We start from the raw sequence: 12104 nt of genomic DNA on the forward strand, positions 1-12104 counted from the left end.
ACCTCAGGAGTATGATTGTGTTTACACCTCGGGAGTATGATTGTGACTACACCTCAGGATTATAATAGTACGGAGAGAGAGTGTGTAGAAAATCTTCAGCACATCCAAAATTTTAAGATATAAAAAAGAGCTTTATTTAAACATAATGTTAAAAGTCCAGAAGGACATAGGTAGGGCGTGTTACTGCTAAAAAGCCCTACCTGTGTCCTTCTGGACTTTTGACATTATGTTTAAATAAAGCTCTTTTTTATATCTTCAAATTTTGGATGTGCTGAATATTTTCTCCACATTCTCTCTCCATATTGGTTTACTTGCCTGCCCGCAAGCCCCCTTTTTTGATTGCACTCCAATGAGGAACTACAAATTCCAGGAAGAAAAATTTGGTGAGCACACCTGCGGCTTTTACTGTTTTTTCTCTTTTTTGTCAGCATAATAGTACCTACACCTCTGTTATATGACTTTGTCTCCACCTTAGAAGTACAATAGTACCTATAGCTCTGGATTATGATTGTGTTTCTAGACCTTATCGCCGTAGCGGAGTAGCAGCTGGCCAGACAACAGAGTACCCAATCAATACAATTTCCAGCACAAGGGTACCTGAATAGTCCAGTCAGTCACAGTGGCTGGGCACAGATGGAACTTTGAGGGCAGAGGATGCCACATGTGGCGGAGGATATCAGGCGTGGCAGATGACACCACGCGTGGTGTACGATAGCAGGCGTGACCGATGGCAGAACACTACTTCAACACTCGATAATGCTCAGGAACCAACACAGCACAGGATACAGGAACAGGTAGTAGGGCACGGGAACACTTGGTAACAGGAGAACACTGAGGGACCATTTGCTAAGACTAATATGGGAAAAACCAAACAACGCTCAGGCAGGGAGTAAAAGGGTAGGGCCCCTTTAATAGTCCAGAGTGATTAGGGCTAGTTTGTAATATAATTAATGTGCTCTGGCACTTTAAGGCTGGGCACGAGCGTGCACGCGCACCCTACGGGACAGCGATCCGCGGCCGTCGACAAAACATTGTGTCTACAACTCGGGAGTATGAGGAGCAGACTGTGTGGTAACGAAAACCACAACTCCACAGTATCTTCATTTAGATGAGGCTCTATTTGACATTAATTAGCGACATTTTAGAAATTTTTGTCATTAATTGCAGCAAATCTCTAGATTCGGTTGTTCAGACACTTTCTATTCCATGAAACATTTCTTACCCCATTTATCCCTTAACTTTAAGTTGGTTTATTTGATAACTAGACTATAAATTTTTAATTCTTTTTATACATTATCAGTAAACATTAGATAGGCGCGGGCTGTGAGCTCCTTCCAGGCTGGATGTATATAGTGTCCGGACGTGTAGAGTGTCAGCTCTAGTGATGTCCAGTGCAGCTGTTGTTGATATAAATGTCATCATTCTGGAATTTCCGCAGATAGTGAGAACACAAGGCAGGTGAATGCACAGATTTTATTCGATTTTTGCAGTTTAGAAATAGCTCATTAATTGTATACAATACAGAATATAATTATCAGATCATCGTGTTACAATGAATACACAGAACGTCTAGAAACATAACATCAGGTGACTACATGGGATATTATGGGATATTTCCCAGCATATTTTAAAGATTTACATTTCTCCCAGATATTGACTATACACCTGGCTCTAACCCATATCTAGATCTTTCCATATACGACTTCCACTTGTACTTACTGTTTAGAAATATCCATACAATCTCAATGACAGACTAGCGGGAGTTTTTTTTTTTTTATCATTCCTGTTATTCTTAAATAAAGATACCCCCAAATATCATCATCCTGCTATGTTCCTGGCTGAACGCTTAACGTATTTTCTACTTTTTTGTTACTATTTTTGCATTGTAAGAAGATTAATTTCATGGGAATGCAGAAGCTAAATCACAATGACAGCGTTGTCTGATCTTTGTATCGTGTTAGTAAATGTGGATCATGCTTTACAGAGCAGAATGTTTGGCGTTTGCTCTTGAATCACTCTTCTTGGTTGACCAGTTGTAATTGTTGTTTGCCATAATCCTCTTGTTTAACCATCAGATCATAAAGTGTGGCTCCGGTCCACATGCCTTCAATTTCTGTCTCAAATCCAAAGAGGGTCCTGACTCTTGCCCGGTACGGCACAAGGAGTTCTGCTTTCACCAGAGAAGCCACCACTCGTATGGCTTTACCAGCCTGGAGCTCCACCTCTGAACTCGATGAAAATTTTACCTATGTGAAGAGACAACGATCAAAAATGGTAAATTCTTCATCCAGTAATATCTCAACAGTCACAAAGGAAGAAAGAAAGGGAGGAAGAGAAAAAAGGGTCATAAGAAAGGAAAGAAGAGAGGGAGGAAGAAGGAAAGACAGAAGATATCCACGACTCGTTTTTGGGCAGAAGACAAGTCAGTTTGTCACTTACTATAATACAAGTAAATTTGGATTTGATCAGATTACGAATCATGAACTGGCAATCAAAATCTTACCAACCAAGAGGAGAAATGAAATAATGTCTAGGGATGTTCTGAGACACCAGGGATAGAGGCGTTAAGCTGGGAAGACTTGGCTGCCCATCGAAGGTCTTCCATCATTACAGGCTATATCAGGGCATAAAGTCCAAAACATTTCCATCAATCCCTGATTCCCCCCATGTCTATGAGGCCGGGGGGTAATGCGGAATAATCTGTAGGTGAGGAGGTAGCACCCACCACGGCTGGAGAGGAGAGGCTGCACATTCTACCTGTAGGGGCGTGTTCACACGGCTTATGCGTGAAGCAGAAAAATACGAGGCGAATATTAAGAGAATTCAGCCTCAGAAAACCGGCCGTTTATGTCGCAGATTTGTAAAGCGTTTTTGGCATCGTCTACTGAAAATGTTACACATTTGTTTCAAAAAAGCCTCAAGAAGTGACGTCTCTCCTTTTTTACGGGGTTATTTTTACGCAGCATTATTTTGAAACAGTGGCGTAAAATGATGCCTCGTATGAACTATATTGGTTTTTATCAATCAAATCAATAGAAAGCCGTTTGCAGGCAGAGTCACGGTGTATTACGGAGCACAATGCGAACGTTTTGCGCTCTGAAATACGCCGGAATATATTCTGTGTGAACATGCCCTGACGGGCAACGTTCACTTACCTCGGTCTCATTAGTTTCTGTGAAGTTCCAGTTGTGGCTGGTGCTCAGATCTATTTTTACAGTTCCTTCGATCTCAGAAATAAATGGTATCCCGCCTTTAAATGTAATCAGAGCTCCAGTTCCAAATGTAAATCCGTGTTCATGGGAGAAGGTGCTGGAGCTCTTCACCGTTTTATCAAATCTGCCAAAAAACACAAATTTACGTAAGAGAAGAGGTAAATTCTCCAGCTGTATAAAGTCTGCTCCACCTGTATATCAACGGAGCTGTCAGAAGCTGAAATCCTGCCCTGACTTATTCAGCTGATGGGCTTGTTACAATGTATGAATGTCGGCAGATCTGTTACATGGCCCGGATTCCAGGCAGCCGCTCTTATCTACACTGATACATTGTAATAACCCCACAGCTGTGTGAGCAGGACTATGTCAGGATGGGTTTCTAGATTCTGAATGTAAAATAAAGAGCAGAGGTCTTGAAAGTGGTTAAATACAAAGTATTTTACAAACTTGAAGAACTTCCCAGTATATAATGATTCCGCTTCATTTACGGAAGACCGGGCTGGTCCTTATAAATATATATCTGTATGGGTATGTTCACATGGAGTTTTTTGCAGGCAGAAAATTCTGCCTGGAAAAATCAGCTCCGTTTTTTTTTAAGTGGTTTTGCACCACACGCGTTTTTTGACGCGTTTTGTGCCGTGATTTTTTGCCACGTTTTTCAAGGCTTTTTTTTTTTTAGCTATCTCTTCAACAGAGAGATGGAATAACCGCAAGTGTTTTTTGCTGAAAAACGTGTCAAACACTGCGTCAAAAATCACATAAAAAAACACGTTTATTTCCGTCTCCCATTGATTTCAATAGGGTTTTAGAGGCGGAAAATGCCTCAAGATAGGGCATGTTGCTTTTTGCCGCGAGACGGCTTTCCGCTTGCGGGAAAAAAATGCCTCCGGCTCCCATTGAAATCAATGGTACAAATTTTCGGCCGTTTTTTGGCGCATTTTCCGATGCGGTTTCCGCGTCAAAAAACGTGTAAAAAAAGTCAGTGTGAACTGGCCCTTTATGTCCTGTATGGAATCCTTCAATCTCCAGCAGCAAATCATGGACTTACACACGGATATCCCACACCCCAGAGGAGCGTGTTCTAGGAATAGTACACAGTCCTGCGTCACACATCACTTACAGCTTTCTCATTTTCATCAGGAGGGGGGCACATACTTTTCCTACTGGGCGACACTGTTCACAATACACCAGCGGGTCTCCAGGGTCACATCCGGTGCAGGTCCATCCATGTCTACATAGGAATAGGACAGTAATGCCGAAATGTCTCTAGTCCAATGTAGTTCTGGATGCACCTCCATATGACGGAGCCCTGGACGGTCCACTTGTTTATTGCCGCCAGTGTGGCCAGAATTGAGGTTATATTAGGACCGTGGACTGGGGTCACTCTTATATGGCCACACATGTAGCAGAGACATTGTAATACTCACGTGAAGTTGTGTTTTAATGTGGATGTGCTTCCCCTGTTATTATAGATTCTCTCCTCTATCATTTCGGGACACTCGGAAACCCTTTTCCCATTTTCGGGCAGGAACTCAAAGCTGATAATATTACTAATTGTCTTGTCTATTGTGAAATAGAGGAAACGAAAATGATGATAGTCCCACCCTAAAAGTTCAGCGTTGTCTACATATCTTCCGTCCTCTGGTATGGTTCCTCTGTAGATATTTCCATTCCTCTTATCCACAGACCACAGTTTTCCATCAGGACTAAATGACATAAAATGGATGAGCGGAAGCCAACCGCATCCTCCGGCCACTGAGCTCGTCTTCAGCCACTCCTCATATTCTTCACCTGTTGGTGGTTTTGCTTTCACAATTTTGTCTTCTTTGTTCACGACGTAGAGAATACCGCATGGATCAAAGAATATGGCCTCACAGTGGTCCCAACCCTTGGCCCCAATCTTTGTGGCTTGTCCATAAATCCAAGGAACATTTTCATTGCCTGGCTGAGGACCTTTGTAGAATTCTCCGTCGTTGGTTATACCGTGTAATTCTCCATTTGGATGAAAGAAAAGAATTTTAAATTTGTTCCATTCGTTTCTTCCAACTCTTCTGGCGATAGAAAACCAATCAACATCTTTCTTTGATGGCAGTGGCCCCCGGTAGAGATCTCCGGCACGGACACAGAACAGTTCTCCTTCTGGACTGATGATGACATGGCTGACATTTTCCAGTTTTCCTATATCTACAGACCTACAGCCATAGCTGTCTAGACGATGTCGGGGGGGCAGGCCGATTCTCATGGTACCATCTTTAGTGACGGAGAATAAAAGAGTCTCTAGAATACAAATGAAGGAAAAGTAACCACGTTTTAGTGTAATAATAATGAGATGTTTATTCTGGGAGTTTCATGGAGAAAAGACAAAACAAGTTACTTATGCAAATTTAGGTGAAAAGTTGGAATTTCAGATTTTTTGGGGCGTTCTCTGGCAGAATGGGGTAGAGCTTAAAATGATCGCATTTTGGGGATTTGAAAGTTGGCAAATATAATAGTACATTATAGATTTAATGAGACTCTTATTCTTGGGGGCATTTGTCTTGAATTTGTTTAGCGGGAGGTATCTCATATGGATTGTCTATATACTGATAGTGACCGATTACAATATATACCTGACAAGATCCAACAACAAGATTAATGTGGGCCACAAATTCACTTCTTTAGACATTCCAGCTCCACTTCATGTCACACTTAAAGGGGAACTAAACTTTCAGAAAACTCCTGACATGTTATAGTGACATGTTAAAAGTTTTGATCGGTGGTGGTCCGAGCACTGAGACCCCACCGATCGCTAAAACCAAGCAGAAGCGCTGTGGGTGAGCGCGGAGCCGGTTGGTTTCTGATTGTCTTTCCTCGGAAAGTCAATGTAACGGTGAATGGACTCAATAGAAAGTCTGTGGGCCCGTACACCACTACATCGTGGTAATAGAGAGGGGTCCTCTGTTCAGGATCCTCATCTCTTGGTCGTAGTGGAGACCGGTTACATAGAGCGTCTTTCTCTCTCTGGAGGACCCGTCCTGTATTACACAGACACCACATTGATATGAATGGACGCTCTGCGTCAGACGGTCATTGGCTGAAACGATATATATGACGTGATTGGACAATATGTTGCTGTTTTGCACCATGACATTTTCTTTCTGCTCTGCTTTTCAGTCTGGCACATTTTTAGTTTATTTGTATGACGGCTGATCTTAAATGGGTTGTACAGGATTAGAAAAAATAGCTTTCTTAAAATAACAGCGCCCCCTGTACACAGGTTTTATGTGGTATTGCAGCTCGTATTCACTTCAATGGAGCTGAGCTGCAATACCAGACACAACCCATGGACAGGTGTGGCGCTGTTTATGGAAGAAAGCGGCCATGTTTTCTTATACTGTACAACCCCTTTAATCCTAGGTGTTTGGCTACTTTATAAGAGTATTTTGGCCACAGAAGATGCTGGCATTTCACTAGGACCTACAGATGTAGCCAAGTTTATCTTGAGTCTTAACTTGCTGCAGCGATATCACACAAAATAAGCCATTGAAAAAGTCAGGTTAAAGTTTCTTGCCAGTGTGTATTTAATGCGTTAAAAGTCAAGATAAAGATTGCTACATCTGTACTGTCACTTTCTGACCACTGGCACCTCTACATAGTGTGAAGGGGTCGCACGCTCTGTGGGGCATCGGGTCTATTTCTACATTTTACCCCATAACAGTGTCAGGGTCACCGGGGGCCGCTCTGCAGGTTCTGCTACTCCGCTCCATTCACCGGCACAGGACCTGGACAAGAAAGACGCCGTGCAGAGAAATCATTGTAGGGACCTCGGCTGCTACATTGTCATGATCGGAGGTCCCTGTGATAGACCCCCGATCAGTAAGTGATGAGATATCCCAGCATTATGCCTTCACCTGCTGCTGCCGGAATAGTGATTAATAATCCTCATGGTCCTTACAACCGCCACAAAATCTACAAATCATCATGTAACCTGCAGATGTTCTTTGGAAGCGGATAAGATGCAATGTTAAATACTTCTGTGTCAAAAAATACAAAAGTACAGTAGGTATGATACCTTTATTGGGTAATGGAGGTGAACAATGAAAGATGTGTCCAGCACTCGATATAAAAGTTAAATGGTTTATTCGATCATTTAAAACAGAAGGTTTAAAACACAGATCCCGGGACCACGCTTACGCGTTTCAGACCACTACGGTCCTTAATCATAGCCAATTTATGGTTACCCAATAAAGGTATCACACCTACTATACTTTTGTCTTTTTTGACACAGAAGTATTTAACATTGGATATTATTTCTGGCTAACACGGTACTGAACTATTTTTTACTGAACTGGATAAGAGAAAAGGAGAGAGTTCTCACCCGGGCGATCTACTTCCATGGTAACCAGTTCTCTAGTTTCGGCCATTGTTTTCCTGCGGTTTATGGGGGAGGACACTCGGTCGGATCAGTAGAGTCTCGTGTCACTGCTGGAAGATGAGATGTTGGTTATTCTGGATGTTGTGGATCTGGAGGGTGGACGTTTGTCTGTAACACAGAATATTCATGAGATCATGGAGACTCCCACACATTCTCCGATATTAGATATAAACCCATTGTAGGACACATATTTTTGATTTTCTTGCCTATGAATTATATTGGATTATTTACAACCCCTGAGAGACGACAGCCAAGGAGAATCATAGATGGTACACAAGTAGGCAGTGAAAATGACATTGGAACGGCCCATTATGATACTGTGACCTCTCATCTTAAGGCTTGATGTGTAGAACTGTGAGAAACACGTAGTTAGGCCCCATGCACACGAACGTAAAAATGCCCGTGATTACGGGCCCATAGACTTCTATTGGCCACGGGTACCTTCCCGGGAAGGTGCCCGGGCCGTTGAAAAATATAGAACATGTCCTATTTCAGGCCGTAATTACGGCACAGGCAGGCCCATAGAAGTCTATGGGGCTCCCGTAATTACGGGTGGCTATGTGTGCGCACCCTTAATTACGGGAGCGTTGCTAGGCGACGTCAGGGGATAGTCACTGTCCAGGGTGCTGAAAGAGTTATATAGTTACATAGTTACACATAGTTATATAGTTACATAGTTACACATAGTTATATAGTTACACATAGTTACATAGTTACACATAGTTATATAGTTACATAGTTACACATAGTTACATAGTTACACATAGTTATATAGTTACATAGTTACACATAGTTACATAGTGACACATAGTTACATAGTTACACATAGTTATATAGTTACATAGTTACACATAGTTACACATAGTTACATAGTGACACATAGTTACATAGTTACACATAGTTATATAGTTACATAGTTACACATAGTTACATAGTTAAACATAGTTACATAGTTACACATAGTTACATAGTTACATATAGTTACATAGTTACATTCCTTCTTTCCTCATTGCATAGAGTTACTTCCATTTCATGGATATCGGCATTTTTTAAGGGGAAAAAGTGGGTTTTTCATATTTTTTTTCACTTAATTTTTTTTTTTATGAACTTTATTCAACTTTTATATTTTTACTTTTCCCACCAGGGGAATTTATTATGCGATCATTCGATCGATTCTATAAAACACTGCAATACTTTTGTAAAATGGACAGGCATCTGCTAGGCAAAACTAGTGGCAGACCTGGGGGCCTTTATTAAGCCCCCCCCGGCTGCCATAGAAACCGCTGACACCTTGAGATCTTACGCAGGGTGCCAGTCGGGTGAGAGAGGGACCTCTCTCCAAAACCACTCAGATGCAGCACCGCATCTGAGGGGTTAAACGAGCGAGATCAATACTGATATCGATCTCATCCATTAGAGCAGGTCTGCGTCCTGCTCTCAGTTACCTCTGGTAGTTGAGAGCAGGGAGATTTAACGGCTCCCTGCTCTATTTATTTATTCCTATGCGGCGCAATAAAAAGGCTATTTCATCGGAATAAAGCCCGTTAGTGGCCGCCGTAAAAACACCTATGCGTGGTCACTAACGGGTTAAAAGAGCAATTTCATTTATAGCAGAGGCTACCACCCCCTGCAAGGCGCCACCTTAGGCACTGGCCTTCTAGTGCTGAGGTGGCACCGTCATCCTTTCCATGTTGTATGAGGGCGAAGCCGTTTGATAGGGAAGGTGAGCGGGTGCCGTAGTCGCCAAGGTGGTATAAAAGAGCCAAACATGGCTCAGAAGGGGAGAACTTCCTTAAGGGGCACTTGAGGAGACATTGGAAGAGAGACGACACTTACAGGTGACCGGAGTGTGTGGGGTGCCCGTGAATGGGGAACTATAAAATAGTAACTATGACCCTGATGAGACGGAATTTCTGTGATTATTGTGATTATGAGGAATAATTGTGTCTGGTTTAGTGAATCCTGTTGTTTCTGTGTCTTCATGTTCGGTTTATCTCATATGTCTTATAATAAGTATAACAGTTTATATTCCGCCAGACCTGACAATCAGATCCCAAACAGGAAGAAATTATTACACAACTTTCTGGCTCGTTGCTGTTATTTAAACTGTTGGAGTAAATATGAAGTTGAATTTCCACATAATCTTTAAGGCCGTGTTTACACTGGTAATTTGGCTTCTATTCCGGAAAACAGAGGGTTCGAGGTCCCTTCAACGTTTCCTCTGCACATCACCTTCCCACAACCCTCTGCTGGATCTCTCATACAGTAGATACCCCGGTCCCCGATAATACCCCATTGACTTCTAGTTGGGTCCCTTGGGTTTCGGCTTGATGTCTGTTAAATTTGACAGAGAAAAACGCGCGACATGTAGATGGAGGTTCTGATTGGAGCCTCAGACGCAGGTGTGAACTGAGCCTAAGTTGGTGGCAACACAAGTTTTACTTTTACTGAATCTATAGAAGGTTCCTACAACCATTTTCCATATGAAGAACATTTCCAGAATAAATGTTTTATATACAGGACGTAATATAGAAAACCAAAACCTGGAGGTGAACCCCAATAGAGTGCAAGCAGTCCAGTATACAGCACCGGTGACCCCATATGTGGGACACGAATGTCCCTGAGTAGAGAATTATAGGAGATCGTTATAGAATAAAGGGAATGAGATGAAGCAACCAGAGAAAACCAAAAATAACGGCTATAAATAATGGAACTGGCCCTCGTCATGAAGCTGCTGAATCCCCCGACCCGTAACAGTATGGGAATAATTAAAGGATAACTCCACCCAGAATATTCCTTTAAGGGTATACGGCATTCACATGAAATACTGCGACTGTCCCTATATCTGAATGGGACTTGTAGAAACGCATGCACATAGTGCAGAAAAAAGCCTTCACATGTAGGGAGCTGATATAAGTGTGAACATCTCCTTACTGATGGGGTTTGGGAGGACATGTGACTTACGTGCTTAGTAACGCACCCCCAGCTGTACCCAAAACCAATGTAGTTTGTGCTTGGAGACGACCTTTATATAATGTGTGATGATTATTGATGGTTGGGAGACAATATAATGACAATGCTGAATAACAATCACATGTAGAACCGTAATGACTGACCGTGTGGTGGAGCTAAATGTTATTCCAGGAGGGGGGGGGGGGTGACAGTCATAGGGGGACATACACATCAGATTAATGTGGGACAAACTTGCCGATTCTGGCGGGACGGGCTGATCATCTAATATGTCTGGCGGTGTCCCGAACATCCCCCGACGGCAGATGTGGTGGAGGAAGAGAAGTATCGGGCTGCCGGATTTCAACATGTCCAATCTTTTTGTCTGTAGGTGATGAGCCGCTGACATGTACATATGTACGCTCCGCCCGGCTGACTACGTGTACGGGGGAGTCCGGAGGAATTGCTGTTCGGCCGACATCTATCTAAAGTGTCTGGGCAGCGTAAAGGTCCTACTCCATGAGCCGTGGAAACGAGCGCCGATCAACGAGACAGCTCTATGATCGGCTTTCGTTTGCTCCTATCACACGGAGCAATGATTGGCTAAGTATAGGGGTGAGCGCTTATTACTACGATCGCCCGTCCCTATACATTTTCATCATGTCGGCAGCGCGTCCCTGATTACGCAGTGAGATTTGCTGCCGACAATGATGATTTTTAATTCTGCATAAAGAAGCAGATCAGCCGATGATTGAGCGTTCGCTGGTACATCGGGTGATTGTTCTCCTTATTACCCAGGGCAGTGATTGGAACGAGCGATCATATGAACGGTAATTTGCCCGATCACTGGCCCATGTAATAGGGTCTATAGACTTCTAATGTCCCTGACCCGTGTTGGTGGCCGGGGGTGTCGCAGGTCTCCATGTATAATGCGTCTAGTGATATATCAGATAGAAATGATACTCACAGCTCCTGGGATTCTGCTGCCTCCGCCTGTTGTGATGAAGAGGAGGGAAGAGGCGATCATATATATAGTGAAGATGGAGAGACGATCAAAGGAGTCCAACAATTCTGTAGAAAACATTTCACCGCGTCAGTCACAGTTTACAGGTTTCTTTGGAACATGAATCATAAACATTGCACAATGACGAGTGACACGGCTTCTTATTATTATGTATTTCCTTATATCACCAACATATTCTACAGCGCTGTACAGAGATTGTCATCACCCCCTTCCCTAAATGTCACACGCTGGGCACACGGCATACAAGATATAATCACCTGTCGGTGGGAGAGGAAATCCAAACCAGCACAGAACATGCAAGAGGTCGCGTCACACCCGGATCCTGGGGCCTGAGGGGCCCCTCCGCCACATAAAAGGGCCCCAGTATTATAAATGGCACATGGGGGTGGGGACCTGGTACACGTTTTGCATTGAAGCTTTAAGTCACAATCAGTGTAGGAGCCGCATGCATTGATTGGTTGCACTTGTGATCCAGGCTCCACCAATAGGAGCACAGAGGGGCAGA

At 43.1% G+C, this 12104-nt stretch overlaps 1 protein-coding gene across 1 annotated transcript; it reads right to left on the bottom strand.

Annotated features, from left to right (window-relative positions):
- Positions 1 to 1459: 1459 nt before the first annotated feature.
- On the bottom strand, positions 1460 to 7664 carry LOC142703140 (uncharacterized). Its single transcript, XM_075848204.1, has 4 exons — positions 7570 to 7664; positions 4640 to 5489; positions 3156 to 3336; positions 1460 to 2246 (listed from the first exon to the last, which is right to left on the bottom strand). Exons 1-4 carry the CDS (start codon positions 7613 to 7615, stop codon positions 2013 to 2015), a joined length of 1311 nt encoding a protein of 436 aa, XP_075704319.1. The 5' UTR covers positions 7616 to 7664; the 3' UTR covers positions 1460 to 2012.
- Between the last annotated feature and the right edge of the window lie 4440 nt (positions 7665 to 12104).

This window comes from Rhinoderma darwinii, unplaced genomic scaffold (genome assembly GCF_050947455.1).
Source record: "Rhinoderma darwinii isolate aRhiDar2 unplaced genomic scaffold, aRhiDar2.hap1 Scaffold_257, whole genome shotgun sequence".
Taxonomy (NCBI): Eukaryota; Metazoa; Chordata; class Amphibia; order Anura; family Rhinodermatidae; genus Rhinoderma; species Rhinoderma darwinii.